A 24,725-nucleotide genomic window follows, 5' to 3' on the forward strand; every position below is an offset into this window, starting at 1 on the left:
GACACTGGTCTTTATTAACATGAGGCAGCATTTTGATTGGTTATGTGGAAATCAAGGCTTGGTTTCCATTCACTCTTCAGCTGCTTATCATACAAGGCCTTTGTTTTGGGTATGTTCTTGCTGGGGTGTGTATTTTGGACTCTCACTGAAAATCTCTTGCAGTCTTTGTTGGAACAGATAAAGCAATCTTACTATTGTCTTACTACAGTTTGTGTGACTGTTCCTCAACTGATATTTCCTTTTCAAGTATATGTAATGAGGTACATGAAAGCATCTTCAGTGTTCCTGATTTTATGTGCTGGAATGGGAGCACATATTCCTTGATTTTTGCTTTGCATATAGCTTGATGTAACACCTGTATTTTCAGTAATCCTCTCATCATGATCTGGAACTGCTGAATTGCAGTCAGGAGAAGAACTTGTATTGTATTCATAAATTCATGCTAAATGAATGCTTAGAACCTTGTTTTAGAAACACATACATTGGGAACACATTAATCATTGCATTTGATTATTTTCTGTGACTTCATCTTGAAATGCTACAGGAAATTATAGCATAGAGAATTAAATTTATCCGAACTCTGAAAGGTTGCATTACTCACACACAAAGTCTTAATGTGGCTTTAAATATAGCTTCTTTATAAGTTGACATTTTAGTAATTTTAAATCTGGCACAGTAAATCTTCTTTTATAATCACTGAGTTTGTGGTAAATAATACAGCATTTATAGAGCTAAATTAAGATGGCACTATTCTGCAGAAGAGGGAAACTACTATTTCTTATACGTGTTTTGTTGTGCCTTGTTGACTAGAAAGATCTTACCTTTGAAGGAAGCAGTTGAGCTTACCTCAGTGCCTGCATATTTTCATTCATTCTGGCAATAAGATGCCTTAAATTGCATCTCTTCTTGAACAGTAGTTGAGGTGTAGTAATGTAAAGGTAATTTGGGCACAAAATAGGAGTGATGAGACTGAGATCTTATGGTTGCCATCAGTCATTGCTAAAATCACTGGAAGTGTAAGAGGAGCTGCACAGTTGATAACTGTAATATGTATTTTTTCATGGGTGACCTGCGTGCTTTAAGAATTTGAAATTAAATTGCTATTTTGTTTCTTTCCCATCCAAGAAGGTAGATTTTGCATTTAAATGTATTCTAAGAAATAATAGATTTGAAGTATCCTTACAGAAATCCTGGCTCTTTCCAAGGCAGTGGGCCAGTGATAAATAATAATCTTTGGTAGGAGAGAAGATGAGAGAGAAGAATAATCCTGTTCCTTAAGGCTCCTCAGCTGTCAGACAGCTTGTTCTTGGTCACAAAAAACATCTTGCCATGGCTTGATGTTTGTTTGGTCCAGGGAGCTTTCTCCAGAGACAGACCAGTCTGCAAGAGAGAAACCAACTGTATATCTGTAAGGCCATACTCTGAAGGTGCCAGTTTTGATAAATACAAATTCAAGGTGCATAAGGGGAAGACCTTAATGATAAACCCCCCAAAAAAGCCCTGCATTCTGATATCCACAAGGATTTTACCTCCAGAGTGCATCACAGAATGAAAGGGAGATTTTTTCCAGTTTAAGTATACAAATGCAGTTTTGAAAAAGGATTTGATAGAAAGCTTTGGGTATAATATAGTCAGAGTTATCTTTGTGAATCATTTGGATAATTTGCATAAGCTATTATATGCTTTTAATGTTACACTGTTCATTTAATTTGACTGCTGCTACTTTATTGTGGCCAAAGTTCTAGTTTGGGATAGATATATTTTAAATATTTATTCTCAGCTTTAAGATGCTCAGGGGTCTGCATTAAGCTACAGGCAAAATCTTTAGTTTGGCATAGGTAACACAGCTGTGTTCAGGAATTCTTGAATTTAGAGGTCAGACCAGTGAAATCTGTAAAAGATATCTGATGTTCTGACAGTTCTTTGTGTCAGTACTGTGCATATTTCTAAGATCTTCAAGCTTTCATTTGTTGGTATTACATGGTTTGGATTCCTATGTATACAAAAATCAGGGACAGAAACACACCCCAAAGCTCATACAATGAAAATTACCCAATGCTTACCTATCATTGTAAATCTCTATAAAGTTAATCATCTCACTTCAAAGTTTTGATCCTATAGGTGCATTTAATGTTTCTTTTATATACTTCAAATATGTTTCTGTTTGAAAATCAAAGGCTTCTATCCACATTAAAGGCTACATAGATTGCTAATCAAATAAATATAAAACCATGTGCCATAAGCATGGCTGATAGTTTTCAGACAACTTGGAAATTCTTGTGTTCTGATGGGGAATGTTAACTTACACAGGAGATTAGTTTAAAATACAATTCATCACCTGGATATCAATACAAGAAAAACCCAGGTGGTGGAAAGAGCTGCATCCCTGACTCTGGATTTCTCTTCCCTGACAACCACAAGAGCCAGCTTATTTGGGAGTAAAAGCTGTGTTTTCTTCAAGGACAGTGTTGCAGGAATGCTTTTTGAGTTCCTGGAGACTTTTCAAATACCTGAAATACCTGCTTATGTGAGCTTCCAAACCTCCACTGAAAGTTTTCCTCCACTTCTTTGCTTCTCCTCAGAGAAGCGCTGACTGCTTTGTCAGTGCACGTGGTCTATCCCTACGTGAGTGTGCTCTGCTTTTTTGGGCCTTTCTGATTTTCATGAAATGGGGTAAACGATGTCGCTCCAGTGGCAGAAATGAAGAGAGGCTTAACTGGAAACAGCTGTCCCGTCTGTGATCTCCTAATGCAAGGATATTGGAAGAGATGGGAATAGGAGGTGATGCAAATATGAATGTTTGATGGAGGAAGTGCTTTGAAGTCATGCAGCTGTCAGTTTCTACTTTTTAGTGAACAGATGTGTCAGGATCATGATTCTTAATGAAACCTCAAACAATTCTTCAAGTTACCTACGACCAAGGAACGAACTCTCTACAGATTGTGTCCAGAGCTAAAGCTGGGATTGACTGTTTTATACAAAAAAAAAGGGTACATTTCACATAACATAACAATTATCTTTTTCTTTAGAAGTCATTCAGAGCAAATCTTTGTCTGTTTGATTTTCATTTCTCCAAGCCTGACTCTGAGATGCTAAGTGACCGAAGATTTGTAAATCTAATGGATGAAACTTAGCACTGTAGATACTGCCATGATAAGACATCTGTTCAGCAGATATTATAAAGGAGCACATCATGACAAACCTTTGTATGCCTCTTCTTCTGGATAAAAGTAAATAGCAGCTGGGCAGCCAGGGCACTAGGACTCCTTCACTGAGCCGTGGTGGCAACCTTGGGAAGAGAGTTTCTTTTAGGCAACTTCAAGTGCAAGTGCTGTTTGTTCAAAAGGAAAGCCTTTCAAAAAAGAGCAGGACTCTTGTTATGTTCTTTCCCCCTGCTCAGCACCATGTATAACAAACAAGAATTTCGTTTTAAGCACAGAGTTCTGAAGGGAGAGCATCCCTGCTCATGTATCTTCTACTCCATACATTTAAAAAAAAATCTTCAACTCCACTTCACTTTGCCTTGTAAAGTCTGAAAGATGGAAATACTTCACTGGAAAGATGTAAGCAAATACAGCTCACTTTAAAAATACTTTCTCATGTTACTAATAGCTGACTAAGTACAATCAATTATTTTCTTAGTCATGAATCTCCCATATGCATAGCAGAACTGCATGGTGAGTAAAGAGAAAATGATAAACATCAGCATTTTTTAATTGACTTAGTTATTGAGTAATACAATCACGATCTATAAAAAGATCTTGCCACTTAACACGAAAGTGGAAAAAATTGTGCTGAGTCTAAAATAGTTGACAAGAAATTTAAAATGAAGACATTATTCAAGCAATTACCAGCATAAACTTCATTGTTCAATCTATTGTACTTCAGTTAGTCATTTATAGCACAATATAAGGTATTTGTTTAAGTAAAATTGTAACAATGCATGTGATCAGAAGCAAAAGCTCCAACTGCACACTTGTAGAATGAAAGATATTTTTGAGTTGCTCAATAAATGCCATTTTGTGTTTGCCTCAACCATATAATATGATTGGGTGATAGGATTGAGCCCTTATGATGTTGATGACTATAAACATTAAATAACTTAATGCATACATTAATGTCATATCTTAAATCTGTATTATGATTGTCTGTCAAATGCTACCTTTAAATGAGAGGTGTGCAAAATAAGCATCTATTAGCATCCTTTTCCTATATGTGTAGCAAAAAAAATTAAGTTTTCTGTCTTGATGGTGCATAGATTTGGGACTGAATGCACAAGAATTACAGTGTTTCAAAGTTCAAAACTCATAAAAATGAAAGTGCTTTAAAATTATGTTTGAGATTAAATTTACTGTAGAAGTTTGTGTTCTAGTTCTTAGAGCACCATAACACTTAAAGATAAGGTTAGTAAGAAGCACATCTTGAAAACAGTATTGGAACACGATGACATTTTTCCAGAATTTTTGCATTTTGAAAGACTCTTACCCTATTGCTAAATAGAATACATTTCTCTTCACTTCCATGGCAGCAGAATGAAGACCTGCCTTCTTTTGTAACTTAGAGGCTGCTGGGGAACATTTATGTCAATTGAAAGAAAAGTTGTTATCTGCTTGTGGTGTTTATCTCCGTCTAATCTAATGTGAATAAAAACCTGCAAAAAAATTATGGGACAGCCTATAAAAAGAGTACAAATATGTAGGAAATACAGACTCAGACTTGAAAACATGGGAAGACAAACTGTGGTAGCATGCTGAGTTATTAGGCCATGAAAGAGAAAGATTATCTCTGTGGAATTGTTCAGCAGTGCTGGCATGAGTCAGACCAAATCGTGTTTGCCTTCTGGAAGGCAAGGCTTTGTTGTGCGGAAGAATTGAAATATCTCTGTCTAAAAATAGTAGACAAGCAAGTGTCCATGAAGAATGCAAAGTTCATGTTTCTTTACATTTTATTTCTTGCCTCGGGTTTCCAAACCTGCTGCGATTGACTTTTCTCCTTTCTTAACCAAAACTGACATATTCAAAATGCAGAGGTTATAAAAGTGATATGCACTGGCACTTGCAAGTGATTGACAACATGCTGTGTTCTTTCTGCTTAGAAAAACTAACACAATAATCCACGAGAAGTGTATTTGTCTGGGTCTTTTCTATTTGCAGATGTCCACAAGCTTTAAGTAAAACCAGCTGTCAGTAGAGAACGTACAACCTAATTGTATAATTCTTTTAGCCTATTGCTTATGTGATTGCAGATATACAGCCCTATTTTAGTCAGTGCAAACCTTATTTGTTAAAATTGTACTACACATTTCAGTTCAGTATAATCATCTTGTGCATTAACTTTAATGCCTGTTCATACACTGGGGGAAAAAAACCCTCAAATGGTCTCCTTTCCTCTGCCTTTTATTTTCTACCCTTCGACATTAGAGGTACACGGTTAAACCTGTTAACTTACTTTTCACAGAAAATCATTCTGCCCCTCCAGATGTTACCACTTACACCTCAGAACACTCAATACAAGTAGAAAGACCACAAGGATCAACGGCACGGGTGGCACCAAAGTACGGCAACGCTGAGCTTATGGAGACTGGTGATGGTATGTCACAAAGCAGAACTGGGGTTGTTTTGAGTATCCTGGCCTTTTGACTGGTTACTGTATGCATCTGCTCTTGTTTTTTGGGTGTTCTTTGTGGTTCTTTTCCCAGGCACTTTTCACTAGTAAAAAAGCTAAGCTAGTTCACAAAGCTGCAGCACCTTTACAGTTTTAAAATAAGCTGGTATCAATGAAGATAGAGAAACATAAAGGAACATAGAGAAATATTTCTTAATCAGCAGAGCTGACTCCCCATAGAAACTGTTTGGCAAACCCCCCCAGAGAATCTCTTTAAATTTGCCATTATCATGCTACCTGGTTACAGCCAGTCTGTTTTTTTAAATGGCAAAGAATGTGACACACTAGGATGGCTACATCTTGAAAATTGACGTTTGAAGTTTTATTCTCTGACTTTGTTTTTCTTCTTTTTTTTTTTTTTGAAAAACAGTTATTTGTAAACCCTTCCTTATTTACTGCTCCTCTTTTCTAAAACTTACCAAACAATATTTCAGCACAGCATGGAATTGTTGACCAAGTGTACAGTGTCCAAACTTAGTAGTAGCTTCAGCTCTAAATACCACTTGGTAAATGTTTTGGAGCCAACCTTATGGAAGGGTAAGAAGTTGAAATTCCTGCAATGTAGTGACAGAAAGCTATTAGTTCAAGGACAGATGACATGCACATTGGAGAGCTTTTGCACTTAACTAGAGAAAAGGAAGGGGGAGGCGACTGATGGGACTAAATTATAAAAACACCCCTTGGCCCAGGCTCCCGCTCAGACCTGTTTTCTAAAGTGCTGTATGGGGAAGCATGCTCCCTTTGGAGGTTGGCTGGTGGGATTGGCTGTGGGGATGTTCAGAGAATACAGGGGCATGCTGAAGTAATACAAAGATATGAACCATGTTTAAGATGGGTACTGGACAGATGTCCCCTGCAGTGTAAAAACAGCCCAGAATTAATGATGGGGTAGAGCCTCTGACCCACACTCCTCACCAGGCTGCAGTCTAGTCAGACAGTGTTTGCATGCCCAGTGATCATGGGGAGGGCCAGTGCCAGTTCTTACTGACCATTGCTGAGGCAATTCTCTTAGGGTACTGACATTTGCTGTAGAGACATTTTTTCAACTGCACTTCTCTCCCTCAGTCTGTTTGCTGTTTCCCCTCTAATTTTTCAACTTCGCTCTGACATTATTGTATTGGTTTTATTTACTTTAGGCATCACTGTTCCTTTTTGCTTATATGTTTTGGTGTTAAATACTTGAGTGACAGTGTGGCATGAAACTGTAGTTGTGGTGGCCTTGCAGTCCTAGACTTTTCCTTACCCCACTTGACGTCTGGCGGGTGCAGCGTAGCCATCAACTGATGTCTCCATTGATCCCTGTCCTGCAGGAGTACCAGTGAGCAGCAGAGTGTCAGCAAAGATTCAGCAGCTGGTCAATACACTAAAACGGCCCAAACGACCACCATTACGAGAGTTCTTTGTAGATGACTTTGAGGAATTGTTAGAAGGTAAAATGACTGTTTTTCAAAAGGTTTTGGGATTGCTTATGAAAGCTGTAAAATGTTTGTCTCCTGCGTTGACTTTCTAGAAAGCCAAGTAAGCCTTCACTGTACTGGCAAGTATCAAAAATCCATTCATATTCAGTGGAATCTGCTTGTAGTAAGCTTGGATATAGTGCTGTGGAGTCAAAAGTGTCTCTTGTTTTCTCAGCTCCTGGTTCTGCTTGCAAAGAAATGGCAGAAGAGAGTGTAGGGAAGCTTTGCTTTGAGAGCATTCAGCTGTGGGTTACAGCCATTGCTTTGAAACACCAGTAAGAGAAAATATGTTCATGAGGGAGCATGTTAAATATTGTACACATCCTTTGTGTAACAGTGAAGTATGAAAAAAGAATTAAATATAAGACAGAAACAAAGATAAAGTCAATAAATGGAACTTTTTTTTTAAAGACCAGTGCTTTGAGAATTAAGATTTGCCAGGATGTGGAAATTTAAATAGTCTTCACAGGAATTTATAAGAGAATATGAACAGAACATAACATGACTGAACAGAACATGACTTAAATCAATCTGTTACTTGTTAAAGTACATTTTTGTCAGTAGTTCTGCAGTTCATCTCATTACTGCATTTTTTCCAGGAAAAAGTATTCTCCATCTCTCTTTAGGAATAAAGAAAGGTTTATTCTTTTGAAGATAAATATATGCATGCTGCCTCAGCAGTTTCTTTCCCTTCTTGTAGACCTAGTGTAAGAGCAGGAACTTTTCTTTCCTGAGGTGCATCAGTTGCTTGATCAGTGTTAAAGTTAAAAGTAAATTATTCTGTTATATTTCTCTGTTGCTTCTCAATACCTTCTTACACGTTACTGTTTTCAGAACATTTTGCAAAGGTAACTTATTCTCTTGATTACACAGGTGTACACAAGGTATAGAATTTACATGGTAACTGTATATCTTTTCATAATCATAAGTTCAACAGCCAGATCCAAACCAGCCAAAGCCAGAAGGAGCTCAGATGCTGGCTATGCGTGGGGAGCAGTTAGGTGTGGTCACAAACTGGCCGCCTTCCCTGGAAGCCGCCCTGCAGCGATGGGGAACCATCTCGCCCAAAGCTCCGTGCCTAACCACGATGGACACCAATGGAAAACCACTCTACATCCTCACTTATGGTGAGCATCCTTGGAGCTAGTTGTGCTTTTATACATTCTGTACAGCGTGTGCAGTAAATGCATGGAGTGAAAAAAGCCTTGTAATGATGCACCTGTTCCATTTGTGATAGGGTAAGACAACTCTGAAGCTGTTGGTGTCTGAGTATGGGTGGCTGACATGTTATAGTGTGATTTATTTCTGACAGAGGAAAGAGCCAAGTAGAGACACCCATGGAATAACAATTATAAATCAAAAACACCTTTTAAATAGAAATGTGTCCTAGGTCAGATTTTCCTGAAGATTAATGTCTAAATCCATTGCCCTTGGATATCACCCAGGCTTTGTTCTGCAAAAGCCTAACCTGGTCTAGAAAATTCATCAGCTTCCTGAAGAAGTTAATAGGATTTTTTCCCTTGTTTGACTGACATTGTAGTAAGTGTGATTTGAATTATTTCTCCTGATGGGTTAATTGTACAACTAGCAAATGTACCCCCTTGAAACAGATTTGCCAGGATATATTTTAGTGTGATCTTTGGTATGTTCATGTGGTTCAGTGTGTACTGCCTGACAATGTATTACAACCAAGAAAGGCCAAATAAAAATAAGCGTAAGGATATCTCTGACAAATAACTCCCATATTTCTTCTAATTTTGAGATGTTCAGGGGACATTTGGGAGATGTTCAAAGGAATTATTATTAATAACTGTCAAACTTTGAAAGCGAGATTGAGCATTTCCATATGTTATTGATATGGATATGAAAAATTGTTTTGCTTTTTTTATTTCTACCTTCTCAGGGACTTGGAGTTCTGTGCAGAGAATGTTGTTACATGCTGTGATATAGAGGTCTGTCTGTTTTGTTCAGTGCTGAACATTCATCTCCATTCAGGAGTCAGACTCAGTGATGGTCTCGCCAAAAAGTTGTCTGCTGCAAGTTTGACACTGCAAATATAGTTAAAGCATAAGAGAACCTTTGCAATTGAGGGTCATGCATGAAACATTTTCCCTTCAGGTACTTCAGAGTTAAGAAGTTAATTTCAGGGGCAAACATATGATTCACCATTGATGAATGTTTTTCTTCCTTAAGGACATTTACTTGAAACTAGGGAAGAATTTTAAAGTTTGCAATTACATGTTTGCAGAAGTCATGTCATCTACTGAATGCCTTAAATAAATTGGACAGGAAAGGAAATTAAGCTGTTACTGAGAATCAGACATTTTTCTGAATTTGGGATTCTGTCCAGAGAGTCTGAGCATATGTCCTGCTTTGCCTGGGGCTGTAGGAACAAATCAACCCAAGGAACATATCTGCATGGCTCATGGAGCCACCTAGCCTGCTTCTCTGTTCTAAAATAACTCTTTCCTCTTCTGCATTGTCTGAATCTTGGGAAAAGTAGGACTAAAATTCATGTTTTCACACCTTTCATTTGGCAGCACTTTGGGATGTGGTTTTCCTGTTGCCTTTCAGTAGTTTCCTGAGGTCAGAAAAAAATCAGTTCTTTTTTCTTTTTTTTTGTCTTCTTTTTATAGATAAAAGAAATTACAAACCAAAACATTTCATGAATTTGCTGACTTCTTCTCTGCTAGGAGCCTTTCATACTGGTGTTCTTTTTCATGGGAAATGTTCATTCACTATGCCATAGTAGCTTCCTTAAATGAAAACTGCTTTGGAAATGTTATTAACAATACAGCCACCTGCCATTTCACTGGTGACTTTATGAATGATTTTGCTCTAGCTAGTCCACCTTCTGTGCCTGCAATATTTTCTAGTAATTGCAGGCACAGTAGTTTTTAAACTTGAAAATTAATAGACGTTAAGCCTCGAAATCATTAAAGACACTCCTACTCATGACTTTTTATCCTTGTGCATAGTCCCACTGGCCATGGTAGTAATAAACTTTTGAAATATGAGCTGATCCACAATCTTACACATGGTATTAATGTGATGCTCAGTTTCCTCATGTGCTTGCTATGATCAGATGACTAAAATTTTAACTATCCCCCCTGATGATTTTCAGTGGCCTCTAGTTTGTACTCCACAGTTATTTTCAAGGTTTTATCAATTTAAAGAAATACCATTACCAGGAATTTTTGTGTATTTTACAAATATTGATGAATTTTATGAATAATTCGAATTTTCCAGAGTTTTGGTTTTTGAGATGTTGTCATCACTTACACCTCCTCTTGAATATTTCACCTCTATTTACTGTTTTTGCTTCAGTCTCTTCTCACACCCCTTTGTCTTCCTGGAAATCCTCTTTCTTTATCCTCCAACTTTCCAGTTAAGATGAGGATTCTTTTTGATGTCTTTTGGTGTCATTCTCAGTATCGTCTCCAGTTTTTTGTCCTTGCACGGGTGAATTGCAGGTTTGCCTGCTTATTCCACACCTCTTTCTGCCTTTCCAAGATGATTTCGAGGAGTGTCTCTGTAGCTATCAGCCAGATCAAGGCCCATCTTGAGCAGGAGTTCTAATGTCCTTAACACCAAGCATATTTCCCTCCTCTTTCGTGGATTGTTGTAGACAATATTGCCTTCCCATCCATTTCTTGGGCTCTAACTAGAGTACCATACACAGCCCAGTCATTTGTTTCTTTCTTCATTATACAGCCATTCTGTGTCCAAACCTTGCAGGTTATTTTAGGAGGAAATATTTTCAATTGAAGCCTTTTGCTGCATCTGCACGGTGAAATCTCATCCTTGTCTGTGACCTTGGTCTCGATTCTTACATCAGACTCTCTTCTGGCCCTGAAAAACGTAGTGCTGGCCTCTTGCACCTATCCAGGACACTTTCCTGTTTTCTCTTGATGGTCTTGCATGCTGAAAAGGAGCTGTGAGAGTCCACAAAATTCTGCCTCTCCAAAGTCTTCCTCACAACTCCTTTGCTGTCCTTCCAGAGACACCTTTGAGGGCAGAGCAGAGGCCAGGCTGTGATCTGCTGTGGCAGGGATCAGTGTTGCAGATAGCACCTTGTGTGATACACGGGAATGGATTTCTCCCCCAAGGGTGCTGATGTGGATGTGTGTTAGTGTGGCTTTGGGAGGTGAAGGGCTTCTGGGCTAGAAGGGGAACCAGTTTAAAGAAGTTGCACTTCCAGCAGCTGCTTAAAATCATTGTTGCCCTCTCATTTTCTCTGCAGGAGTTCGTCAAATTTGTAATGCCTTGTATCTCCTGTATCTCCTGAAAAACATTTTTCAGCATGTTTTTCGAGCTTCTTGTCTTCATAGCATGTCAGGGCTGTTTTTTTCCACATCTCAGATTACTTTAGATAGAATAAATGTACAACTGCACTTGCAGACTTGATCCTTTTTTTCAAGCAAGTGTTTGAAGCAGTTTGCCTCAGTTCTTATCAGTGCCCCAGTTGTAATCTTTATTTAATGTACTTAAAATTCTTAAATTCTTTCTAGTAATGAAACACTATGAATATTACTTATTTCTCAAATATTTTGTTCCTCTGGGAACTTGTTTAAGTGGAGAACATCTTAGTTAAGTTATTCTCAATCCCTTTATAAATCAAATCACTGAAAATGCATAAATTGAAATGTCTGAGATACTGGAAGGAAATATGTCTTTATCGGGTTTTATGAGAGTCTGAACTCTGACTAGAAAAGTAATGTGTACTTTGAGGAAAAGAAAGACAATTTCTGGCTCAGACAAAGTTAATCAGAGTAGTGAGGCATCTGGTTTTGGTATTAATAATGAAATGCTTAGTAATTTTTTAGAAGAGAGATGTGAATAAAGGACAATTAAATCCTGCATAGTTCTTATGATATCAGTGCTACTTTTCTTACTTAAAATGATTATTCTAAGAAGAACAAGAAAGGCTGGGGAAAAAGAAAAGGGTTGAAAGTAATTTATCAATAAACAAGCGTTGAGCCTTCTTTTTGTAACCATTAAAACAAAACAATTTTGTTGTTAAAAACAAAATGAGTACCAGTTAAATTTGTCTGATTCAAAGAATCTAATTTCCTTTATCTTACACTATCTGTAATCAGATTTTTTCAAACCATTTTCAGTAGCTCTGATGTAGTGTTTCCCACATCAGAGGCCCACTAGAGACAGCAAGGCTCATAAAAAAGCAGATGTAACTCTCTGGGCAGAGAACTGTTAGCTCCATTTGGATTCTGTGGAGAAGGAAGTGCTTGGCAAATGGCATTTGTTTGCAAACGAATTGCTGATTTTAAAAATAACTTTAAAGCAACTGTAAACATTTTGGGGCCAAAGTGATCCTGCCTCAGCAGAGGTGATGTTGCTCATACTGGAGATATCCTGGCATATCTTAAAGGTAACAATAGGCCAAAAATAGCCAACCCCAAGCCATTCTGCACCTGGTGTGCAACATGCACCCTTTCCTGACCTTTCTGTGGGAATGTTCTAGACCAGGAATTTCACAATTAGCAGCAGGAGAGAGACAGATTCAAGATGCTTTTGGCCAAGTAGCTGCATAACCAAACTGTCCTTACCTCTGAAGTAACTCAAGACTCACAGAAGTATGCATAGTCATGGTTTAAATCCCCAGATATTAATCTTATGATTGTTCAATACTTTAAACCTTTATTTCTTTAATAAAAAGCCTGAAAATTGCTGTATTATATGATTCACACTTCAATATCAAGCACTGTAATAGCACGGTTGCCTCTATTCTGAGTATGTCTGGAATCCTTCATTCTCTGCAACAGAACATTTTTTTCTTTCCTTTGGATTTTTTATCCCAAAAAACAACAACTTCATTTTCTGTTTAGGCTGGATCTAAAGAGTTCATGCAGAAAGGATTACCTGAGTAGTACAGCTGTGACTATTTTGCAAAACAAAATAAACTCCCTTTACCTGCATAGCATTAGGAAGTTCGCCCTTTACGCTAGATTTAACAAATGTTCTTTTTTCTGTTTAATACATGGAATGTCATACTGTGGTATTGAGAAAATGAATATTTGATAAAATTATTTGCAGTCAAACTTTGGCAGTCTCGCAGTTGCTGAGCGTGGAGATTGGTAAGCAACCACTGGTTTGGCTTTGTTGAGTTAGTGCTGTGTGGTTCTGAAGAATGTCCTGAAGATGATCAGGAAATTTGTTGTGGTTTGTTTTCTGAGTTTTCTCCCTGATACAGCTTTTCTATTAAAACCTTCTTTACATTCAACACAAACATTTAGTCCTTTTACAGATTTGGAAAGGAGAAGGAAGGGGATGTACCTCAGTATCATGTGGAAAACACCTAATTTTTGTTAACAGATCCCTTTTTGTGTGGTTTTTAACATCTTGTGGTTTCCTTTACCTTCATGATGTGTTGCTTAACCAGATGGGACTGGGTATTACCGACCTTTGCTTGCTAAATTTTATTGCCATCTGAATAGACTTAAAAAAATATGACTGAATACAAAATATATCGTTGCTGATGTAGAGTTTGCACTGCTCAACTAAATCAAAACCCCAGTGGCAGGAGAAAAAGGACTAGCTCCACATGGGTGCTAACAGTGTTTGTCACAGCTGCCAGAAGGCGAGATGCCGTTTTCCATCCTGTCCTGCCGAGCATTTCTGCACATGTGATGTCTGCCTGATATGGCTCAGATTCAGAGCAGAGTGGTGCTTGCTGTTACTCACTGGACAGTGGGAACTCTCTGCTCAGTTTGCAAGTATGTGAAGAACCTGAAAGGCCTCCCTGCAGAAGCATGCTGCTAGGGCATGAGAGTCTGGCAGCAGCACTCTGGCAAAGTGACAGAAGTGAAAATCTTTAGAAGAAGATTTATTTCAGTAAATAAGCAATTATAAGTTAGGCAATGATAGATGGACAGAAAAGCTCTCTTTCTTACCAGATTGTTGAGTTACACAAGATTTTGGAAAGCAGCACCACAATTAACAGCTCAGTGGGAGGTAGGAACAAGGTAATAAATTGTAGTGGTAACAAGGTGTGCATCAACTGCCTGTTGTTGGGGTTTTGTTTTCCAAAATCAGCTAGGGGAGCTCTACCAGTCTGCTTTGTATGGGAAATAGTTTTGTGACCCAAAAACTGAGGGGTTATTCATGTTCTTAAACATCTTGTGCCCTATGTTACCCAGGATATGTGTGTGTGTGACTGGCAGTCCCAGCACTGGGTCTGCCGAACCTGGGCCCCTTCCAGAGGGAACCCTTGTGCCTTAAACACCCCTGGACACTTCTGTAGATTACATGCCAATCCTCCTTTTCTTAAATGTGAGAAAGTAGCTATTAATGTCTGTAGTGAGATCAGGGCCTGACAGGCACAAATCCTGTGCTGGTGTATGGGACAGGAATGTTGTTTGGAGGGACCCTGCTGCAGTGGGGATGGGGACAGGAATGTCAGGAACAGGAGGGCTCCGGTGTTTATGGCAGGGAGGCAGCAGTGCAGCTCCAGGCTCCAGCACCTGTGCTCTGCTGCAGAAGGGCTGAGGGCAGCTCCCTGTGCAGCGGCATGGCTGGGAAAGAGGAGCTCTGGCACTGAGCTGGGACACGGGCTGCTGCACTCACCTCCAAATGAAGCTGTTGCTTGAGTTTCCTACATCCGTCCCCCTGTCTTCAAGCCAAGTCAGAGGATTAATGGCAGCGTGTTTATCCGAGGAGGGCTGGTGCATCACTGAGCACGGGCTGAGGACAATGGGACGTGTCCCTGGTGGCCACAAACAGATTTCCTCCGGAGCCCTGCAGCGATTTACCCGGCACGGGGATTGCCCTGAGCCCGCCTCGGAGCGAGAGCCCTGCTTGGAGCAGAGCCGCCCTGCATGGAGCAGAGCCGCCCTGCTTGGAGCAGAGCCGCCCTGCATGGAGCAGAGCCGCCCTGCATGGGGCAGAGCCGCCCTGCATGGAGCAGAGACGCCCTGCATGGGGCAGAGCCGCCCTGCATGGGGCAGAGCCGCCCTGCACGGGGCAGAGCCGCCCTGCATGGAGCAGAGCCGCCCTGCATGGGGCAGAGCCGCCCTGCTTGGAGCAGAGCCGCCCTGCATGGGGCAGAGCCGCCCTGCATGGGGCAGAGCCGCCCTGCTTGGAGCAGAGCCGCCCTGCATGGGGCAGAGCCGCCCTGCTTGGAGCAGAGCCGCCCTGCATGGGGCAGAGCCGCCCTGCATGGGGCAGAGCCGCCCTGCTTGGAGCAGAGCCGCCCTGCATGGGGCAGAGCCGCCCTGCACGGGGCAGAGCCGCCCTGCACGGGGCAGAGCCGCCCTGCACGGGGCAGAGCCGCCCTGCGTGGAGCAGAGCCGCCCTGCGTGGAGCAGAGCCGCCCTGCATGGGGCAGAGCCGCCCTGCGTGGAGCAGAGCCGCCCTCCCGGCCGGGCCTGCCCTGCCGCGGCACGGCTGCGGCACCGCGGGGAGGTCACGGCAGGGCCGCAGCTTCGGGCCGTGTGGGAGAGGCTTTAGCAATCGGCTTTTTCCCCAGCAGCGTCTGATCTCTGCAGTTTGCAAAGGAAGAATCGCTCTGAATTGCAGCCTAGGCAGAACCAAGGAAGGAAACACTTCAAAGATTTCCTTCTTTATAACATCCTCCATTTCTCAGAGCTGTTATCTTGCAGACATGGAGCTCTTTGTGTTTCTCTTGGTGTCAGGTCAGGGAAGGCAAACAGCCAAGGTGATAAAACAAACCTACGGTTCAGTCCACGTCTGGTCAGAAGTTTATGCCTCGTCCAGAAGCCACTGATCTGGCCCTTATCATCCATACATTCCTAGCTCCAGCTTCTGGGTTACCGCTCCTTTTGTGGCCCTTTTTTTAATTTTCTTTTTTGGAACACAGCTGTATACCCTGCTAGAGAAATTCCAGTCCTCCTGTTGAACGACTGAGTTCAGGATCTGCCTGGGCTTTGCTGTGCTTGCTCACGAGGGTGCCTGGGGGTCCCTGGCAGCCCACACTGGAGCAGAGCTGAGGGCAGGCAGAGCCTGCGAGGGTTGGAGTGACATTACAGAGCTTGTAAGGTCTTCGTGTCCTAGCCCCTTCCCAGCTGAATGCAAGCAAGCTGCTTCACTCCAGTTTTCCAGTTTCACACTCAGAGGCACGTGTGCCTCAGATACTTAACACAGGTAGGTATCGTACCAGTAAATAGAGAAGGGAAGGGCTGTAGTAGTGGAAAATTTGAGTCATTTCTGGCACCTAGAAAATATTATTGCCAAGTTTGTGTGGTTCAAAGTGTATTCAAACAGAAAGGCAAGGGATTAGGAAGGCAGCCTTGTATTATCTGTGTCTTAGAAGATGTGTTTAAAGTTATTTCAAACTTTACTAGAAAGTACTCCTTTAATTTTCTTAGTCTTTGTGAGAACTTAATTTTGGCGTTTATCCATGACTCTTAGGTGGAGAGGATTGTACTGCATACCTGGGTTCCTCTGAAAGAATGCATCTAAATACTGTAATGTGAATAGCCCTTAGATTTTCAAGAAAATATTTGATGGCACATTTGATAGATGAAAAATTAGCGTGAATATGTCACAAATGTAAATTTAAGACTTTTAACAGATTTAATCTTTATAGATCAGACATAACTTTTCACAGCAGCTCCTTCAATGTCCATTTCAAGTTTAAAAGTGTTTTGTGTAAAGATGGTTCTCTTTTGCAATTCAGAACTTTTGCCAGGCTTTTGATTTCCATTCTCCAGTATTCTGTATTGTTACTAATTACTCTTTTAAGTTTATTGCCAGTAAAGCTTTAATGTTGAAAAACTTTAAAGAAAAAGAATATCTGCTTTCTTAAGGCATTGGTTTTTTTATCCTACTCACTTGTCAAGTTCAAGTGTTAGCTGTAGCAGCAGGGATGATTTCAAAGACTGACTCTCCTTCAAATGCAGGTAGTTCTGTCACAGTTCTGTGAGAGTTAATCCTGCAGGAATACTCCTGTATCTGTGCTGAGTTTCCAGTGAAACAGAATTGTGTTCCTTTCTAACCAGCAAGACAGATCGACATTGGAGTAATTTTAATAAATTAAAGATGTTGGAAAGCATAATTTGGTGATACAATATTACTGTTTTCATAAGAAAAAATTGCATTTAGTACTTTCTCTATAACAAGCAGCAGTGACCCTTCTAATTTTCCTTAAGTAGGATAAAAAGAAAATCTGGCCTTCTCATCATACTTTATATTTACATCAGATTTGCACTTTAAAATGATTCAGTAGTATTGCATTTTATAACCAGGATGTGGAGGAACTTATTTTAGCAACTGCTTGGCTTAGTTATAAATAGCAATACTGCATGTTTGGGGCCTGAACTGCTGAACTCCATAGGTAATCCGTTGTCAGAACATATTATTGTTTCAGTTATTGGTGGGCATGAATTAAAGATTTGTTACTGTCAGACTGAATAGTGCTTGAAGACAGTACCTGGGGGCCAGCCAAGCACAAGGGCTGTTAAACCTGGTGTTGTTCACATGGAAATAACAAGATCTCTAAACAAAGGGCAGAGCAAAGATGCCCATCATCTGAAGGATTATTGAAAGGCCTTTTATGTGGGCAAAGAGGTCTTGGTGAGAGAATTTTTCTTTATTGAACAGTGGGGACTTGATAAGGATTAGCTAAGAGTGGTGCTGGAAAGGTGAAGCAAGGGAGAAGAGAGACAGTAAGGAGGAATACGTGGGGCAAGTGAAATGAATCAGAAGGGAGGGTCTGGAGGCAGGTGAGAAGGAAAAGCCAAGTTAAATGGAAGAAGGCCCAGGACTAAAAGTGAAACAGCCATATGGATGTACTGAGGTTCAGAGGGTCCCTGCTGCTTCAGTGTGCCCCTTTAGCTGCAGGGGGTTTTCTGTTTGTTGGAGTTTTCTTTTCTCTGCTTCTGCTTCTTGAGACTCCTTTCCTTCTTCCCTGGTGAGAGAATTGCTGTGGTGAAACCTGAACATCACCCTTGAGGGTGTGATGGAATGTGCCGTGTCCAACTCGCTACAGCTAAGGTGTTAGGGACTTGATGATGTACCAACCCCTTCTAACAGTTAATTTCAGAGTCAAGATCCAATTTTCTCCAAAGTAAGAAACTTCTGCCAGAACGAAAACTATTCTCACTTTTCTTTTTGTTTTTAAAGTGCTGCTGTCTTGAAAAAAGAAGTTCAAAGAAAACTTCTGATAAGTATTTAAGTGTTTCCACTAGTCCCAGTAGTGGTGTCATATTTAGATGGAAAACTAATATAAATATTCCTACTGTGTGTTTTTGACTTCTCAGGTATTCCTTCTCTTTAATACTCTTGTAAAACATAAGAAATTTTATATTAATTTTGAAAATTTTGTGTTAATAGGCAAACTTTGGACCAGAAGTATGAAGGTTGCTTACAATATACTACATAAATTAGGCACAAAACAAGAGCCAATGGTACGACCTGGAGACAGGGTGAGTATCTCAATAATAACTTGTAATAGTTCAAATCCAATATTGACAAAGAGAGAATGAGGTATTTGTGTGCTCAGAGAAACTTAGTAAAGTGAAGTAATCGGGTATGGGACAGGGTGCTGAAATGTGCTGTTTTCTCCCTAAAACTGATCATGCAGACAGATGTTTTGAATTTAATAATAAGTAAACTGAGCTGGTATCCCCTGACCTTGACGTTGTGGCAACATCAACAATAAACATTCCCGTGGAAAGTGATTATTGGACATTGAACTACAGTCTGTTTAGCAAAAGCTTATGGAGCCTGGAGGTGTCATGTGGATAAAAAACTTGGTTACTAATGACTTTGTAGTTGTTGAGGTGGTAGAAACAAGACAAGTGTTGTGGAGGACAAAGACAAGCAAAGTCAGCACATTTTGGCAGCCAGTTGAATAAATAAATGACACTGACTGGTAACAGAGAGAGTATTTCCATTCTTGCTTCTGACTCTGATGCAGCTGCTGCTGGAGGCTGAATCTAAGTAGATGGATAATGCCCACAGAGAGCAAGAGTTGCAGAGGTAGCACTTGAAGATATTAAATGAAGACAAGAACATCCTACGGTTTTGCTAACAGTGTCCTTACAAACCTACTCCTTTGACTGCCAAGGCTTAGCCTGCTGCTTATTTTCTCTGCCACAGCGTGTATAGAAAATTCCACAGGTCCCATTCCAGTTTGGATCTAAGCCATGGAATGGATATTCCAGAACAAATTTGTCAGAAATGCAGATTTTAGTCCTGCTCTAGTGCTTAGAGTTGTGAATGTGGGATTAAGTTTCCCCCCTCCAGCGTCTGATAGCAATTCTCAGACTGATGGTTCACTTGATCCTCTTGTGCCACATGTGAGAAGCATGTCTGCTTGCATTGCACATCTCTGGGCTTCAAAAATGAGAGCATGCATTAAAGCTTCCAGAAGAAAAAAAAAAAAAGAGGAAAAAAACCCCCAAAAGTGACAGTCCTTCCTGTGTTTCTTTTTGAAATAAATCATAAATAAATAAGAAATTACCTAAAGGATCTCTAGATTCTTAATCTAAATTGCTTCCTGCAATGGCATTTAGCCAGGACTAGGATCTGAAGACTCTCTTTTACTTGACTTACAAGTGTGTCTCTAAGCAACAGCAGAAGCAGCAAGTTATTCAAGTGTACACATCAAAACAGTCCACCCAGAAAGCTCCAAAGGAATAAAGTTCACATGTGGGCAATGTGCATCTCTCCTTATTTGTCCTCTACCTGCCCATCTTCATAGTCATTTTTTGCAGCAGTCATTGGCATCTTCTAACATTAAGAAAGGATTTGTGGATAGTTCAGGCTGAAAACTGGAAGTTTAGCTAGCACAGGACACATAAGGAACAAATTGCAGCTCATCTAAAATAAGTCAGCCTAGATTAGAGTGAAACAAATGTTTGTAGCTGAGTGCTGAAAGCATATGCTTTGTGTTGTAAAAACGTCTCGCCTGGCAGCCCTGTGTAACAAGAACGTGATCATCTGAGGCAACTTCACATTGAAGATGAGGTGTTACAGCACTTCTGATGCTCTAGGCTGTGATTCTGGCTTTTACACCCCTGTTGTAATAACAAAAAACCTCTCTGACCTCTTTGAAGGTGACTTCATTCTATGTAATGTGTGCTGTGTGACAACACTTAAAGGCAGTTTAAAATACTAAATGAAATACAAGCACATGTTTATGGTCTTTTCCAAATAAGAATGTATTTGCTTCCTTATTTGATATATATAATATAGCTTATATTTTCCCTTTAAAAATACCTTATATCAATACAATCTCTTTTTTTTATGACTATCATTACCTCACTTTTTAGGTTCTTTGAGCCAAAAAATAAATGAACGTGCTTGCATCTCCTTCCCTCTTTCTGGTATTATATGTGCAAAGTGCATTTGCCTTCTATAGTAACTTCAGAAATTTAACCTTGCATCACCTCAGACAGCTGCCTGGAAATTAATCTTGCTCTCTGAAATATCTACTAGCTAACCAGATTCTCATCTGCTAATATACACTGTATGATTTTGTTCCTTCAGCCTTATCCCTTTTTGCTTTTACATACATTATTTATTTATTTGGTAGAAGTCTGTTAGTGATTAATGTTTTTTGGACAGGAAGTTAATTCCTCATTCCCACTGGACTTCAATGAGATTTTTTTCACCTCTGTCAGCTCCTTTTCAAAGATTCCCAGCCAAACCTTCACTGCCTTTATGTAAGCAAAGACCAATGCAAAACCCAAGAACCCTCAAAGTATATTCTGGGATCTTTCAGATGTTTGCTGGGCTCAGCAATCTCTACCATCCCCTGCATGCACCTGGCAAAATCTCTGTATTTCCATTTGCATATAGTAAGCTCTGCACAACCATCTCCAGCACTTGGATTGTTTAACATGCAAGGGTGCAGATAAAGTAGCAGTGTATTTGCTCTGACTCAAAAGAATTATGAGGTTAAAGCCTTCAGCCTAAAAACCAGAGATATTTTGGACCCACTTGGACAAGGCTGGTTAGATTTCTTCTAGCTTGAAGTAGTTGATGTATGGAAGGTGACTACCTTTGAAGCCGTGTGAATATTCTGGAAACACAATCTCAGTAACTGAGCCTTGGAGCATACATGGAAACATCATGATTTTACTTCAACAAAACTCCAGTGGATGTTGAAGCAGTCAAAACTCAAGAGCTGCTAAGTTGTTTCAGCAAATTGCAAGGTGCTGTGATAACAGACCCTTGTCCTGTGTGTGAGCCCAGAGGAAAGAGGTTTGGAATAATTTGCCTTTGCATGCCACTGCAGTTGGCTGTGCAGGAGTTCCCAGCTGTGTTACAGCTGGCTAGGATGTGAGCTGAGAACGCCCCTCTGACTGAACTGAAACAAAACTGCAGAGAGGATCCAGCCACTGAAATCATTCACCAGTGAGAGCAGTGCAATTCCCTGCCCTTGCAAGGAGAGCTGTGGGCTCTCAGAAGTGGCTGGATCCTCAGCAGGGCTGTGAACCCTCCCTTCTCCTTTCCCTTTGCCTGTGGAGGATCTCAGGCATTGTCCTGCCTCCGGCAGGGCCCGCAGGAGTTAAGCTGTATAGCTCAGCACCTACTGAGCATTCTTCTGGTGATCTGTGATTGGTTTTGGCGTTCTTTTATCTAAAAAATTCCCCTAGCCCTGAAGCTGTTAAGTTCAGCTCTGGATGTGATGTTTGCTTCTAGATACTAGTTTTTTGTGTGCATACAGCACACAGAAACTTTACACTGGGAAAACAGGACAGTCCTAAAATGAAACTGTTGTACAAGGCAAAGTGTAGTGAAACCAAACTGTTAATGATTGGCATAATAACATCCTAAGTCTGATTAATTTGATTTGGTCACATGCACACTTCAGTTTCAGTAACTTCAAGCAAATTATTGCATTAGAATCTAAAATTCTTCTCATTCCATTTATGTAGGTTATTTAACACCACTAAAGCAATCAGTTGATTCAGAGCCAGATGAAAGGTGTTGTCAATGTAGGAAACAATGCAGCATGGAAATATTTAACTACATCCTAAGTGAAAATATTCATAAAAATAATATTTATCAGAATAAATTCCTTCTGATTCCTTTTTCATCTGTCATTAGGCATTTAAATAGCTGTCTTAAAAGTGCTCTAGTATCATCTCCATCCAAAAGGACACATGGAAGCTCCAGTTATGGTTATCTGACACCTAGGATAAAGCATTTTTAACATACATCTCTCTCTCTTTCAGGTAACACTCGTGTTTCCTAACAATGATCCTGCTGCTTTCATGGTGGCGTTTTATGGCTGCCTGCTTGCGGAAGTTGTCCCTGTCCCTATTGAAGTGCCACTTACAAGAAAGGTGGGGAAATGAGTTTCTTCTTTGTACTCCATTTGAGCACTTACATCAGAATAAATCACAACTGAGCATGGCTTTTGAGTACATTTTGGTGGTTAGCTAGCTCTGAATCTGAGGATAGATACCAAGATAGTGCTGAGGATAGATACCAAGATATACCAACTATATTATATATAGTTCCTTCTTTTTTGTGATGGAAAATCTGAAGATATGCTTGCAGTTTCAGCAAATGCAGGTCTGCATGGAAAATGAGGGGAAAATTTTTCAAGAGAACAGCTCTGCCAGTCGTAGATGGATTATCTTTGTTGCCTTTTAAAGCCTTCTGGTGTTGGCCACTGACAAAGAATCATTGGCAACAACTGCTGATTTTCCACCTGTCCCTGCAACCCAAGCTATGTTATAATGCCACTGCTGCTGTGTGTGCTACTTCAAAGCTGGTGTGGAAATGCCTTCTCCTGTGTCTGTATGTGTGTATGTATCCCAAAGCTTCTGTCACCACGGTCACCTCTGCCAAGGGTGGCACTTGAACAAATTCGGTTCAGGAGTTCTTGCCACAGAACGTGCATTAATAGAGAGAACTGACCACTAATCAAAAGCATTTCACAGCCGGCGTTGGTTCAGAGGTTCAACCACGTATCCCAGAGAAGTGCTGGGACACAGAGCAGTTCCAGCTCCAGGAGTGTCTGGGGGCAGTGAGGGGAGGGGGATCAGTGGTGGAGGTGAACCACAGCTGGATCACTTACCTAGATTCTGCAGAACCTGCATTTTTTTCTGAAGATGTATGCCTTGAAGGCTGTAAATACAGCAAAATGTATTTATTAATTACAAGGGTTGTTTTGGTCATATCCCCTAAATTTACCACGTCTGGCTGCTCCCACATACCCCTTGTATAATCGCTCTTTTATTAGCTAATGCTAATAATGTCTTGCTTTAGTTGTTTGGTCTGGACTTGTCCACACAAAGAGTGTTCTTTAATCTTTACAAGCTTTTTTTTTTTTTTTTTTTTTTTTTTTTTTTTTTTTTTTTTTTAGTAAATTGTTTTGGAAAATGTTGACTGAAGCCATGAGATGCTAAGAGAAGGGCTGAGTAAATGTATTGTTTTGGTCACATTTTCAATATTTCAATTTTCAAGGGCTTTTCTTTGAAATGTTCCAGTGTTAGAGTACTCTGGAGCAGAAGCTCAAATCTTTGTTTCATGGACAGGAACCCTGCCTTTCAAATGAAAACCTTGAAAACACAATCATAAACCCTCACAAAACCTTTGCAGTTTGGATGCCTCACACAGCCAATTAACAGCTCAAAATATCTGGAGATGCCCTCCTAAATGAACCTGCTTGAGGCTTCCTCACCTCTGGGAAGCTGAGTTGACCTCAACATTTCTCCAGTATGACTGCACAAGTCCCAGCCAGCATCTGTGGGGGGCTCCTGCCATGGTGAAACCAGAAGGTGGCAGGGAAATAAGGGATGGCAGTGGGAGGAAGGAGCAGTTCATAAACTGGTGAAGGAGGAGAGAGAGATGGAGGGAGGGAGTGGATCAGACAACAAGAGACCATGATCCAGCTGAGCAGATCTGAGAGCCACTGAGCAGAAGGAAAGATAAAGAGGAGACAGGATGTGCCCCAGCTTAAAATGTCTGAAACTGGAGGAAAGATGCAGGTGAGCTGGAAAGGCCATGCAACAGGAGAGAATGGGATCTCAACCACCATACCTGCTTTGGGGAGTAGGGTTATCCTTTTTTATTTGTAAGGTTGTGTTTGAGAGCACCAAGAGGAGGACATGGCTGTAGAATGAGGATGGTGATTTTAGTAGAACCATTTGCATTGGGGTCTCATTGTGCCTTCACATCCGAGGGCAGTACATTTCATCTGAGGCAGTTGCATAACACAGTGCATTATTTTGATAAAAACTAGAGATTTTATGTGCATCAACAAAATAAGACCAGAATATGTACATTTTAAGATCTTACAGAGTGCTCAAATGGGTAAATCCTCTTTCATTCCATGAAAAAAATAAAGAAGCAATGTGAGGGTTAAAAAATCTAATATGTCTTTCCCTGTTACTATTTTCTGATGTTTAATGACATTTTAGAGCACATAGATAAGTGTAAATTTGATTTATTTTGGAACATTTGATACCATGTCCATCCAGTAAACTATAAAATCCAGCTGTCCAAGTAAATACCCTGTGTCAAATGAATAACTTACCCTAATTTGGCTGCACCTCTTGGGTGTTTGTTTTTTTTAAAATATGTGTCTATATATGGATATATAAATATACACTTACACATGTGTATATATATATTTATATAAAAGCATATCTACAGACTCAGACT

The 24,725-nt window shown here is 40.3% G+C and overlaps 1 protein-coding gene and 1 long non-coding RNA gene across 6 annotated transcripts in view; one reads left to right on the forward strand and one right to left on the reverse strand.

Annotated features, from left to right (window-relative positions):
• Positions 1 to 24,725, forward strand: part of DIP2C (disco interacting protein 2 homolog C) — a 308,853-nt gene that overhangs the window by 193,477 nt on the left and 90,651 nt on the right. For 4 of the 5 annotated variants that reach the window (XM_063415559.1, XM_063415579.1, XM_063415585.1 and 1 more), the window contains 5 exons: positions 5,458 to 5,589; positions 6,975 to 7,094; positions 8,051 to 8,248; positions 18,432 to 18,523; positions 22,286 to 22,396. In XM_063415559.1, coding sequence (XP_063271629.1) covers positions 5,458 to 5,589; positions 6,975 to 7,094; positions 8,051 to 8,248; positions 18,432 to 18,523; positions 22,286 to 22,396 — 653 coding nt within the window. The remainder of the gene's footprint in view (positions 1 to 5,457; positions 5,590 to 6,974; positions 7,095 to 8,050; positions 8,249 to 18,431; positions 18,524 to 22,285; positions 22,397 to 24,725) is intronic. The other variant, XM_063415569.1, reaches the window with a different exon arrangement.
• Positions 738 to 6,897, reverse strand: LOC134560075 (uncharacterized). The gene is made up of 3 exons (XR_010082674.1): positions 6,084 to 6,897; positions 3,203 to 3,289; positions 738 to 1,380 (listed from the first exon to the last, which is right to left on the reverse strand). It is a non-coding gene; the product is annotated as an uncharacterized LOC134560075 (long non-coding RNA).

Source organism: Prinia subflava, chromosome 1 (assembly GCF_021018805.1).
Source record: "Prinia subflava isolate CZ2003 ecotype Zambia chromosome 1, Cam_Psub_1.2, whole genome shotgun sequence".
In the NCBI taxonomy this organism is placed as follows: Eukaryota; Metazoa; Chordata; class Aves; order Passeriformes; family Cisticolidae; genus Prinia; species Prinia subflava.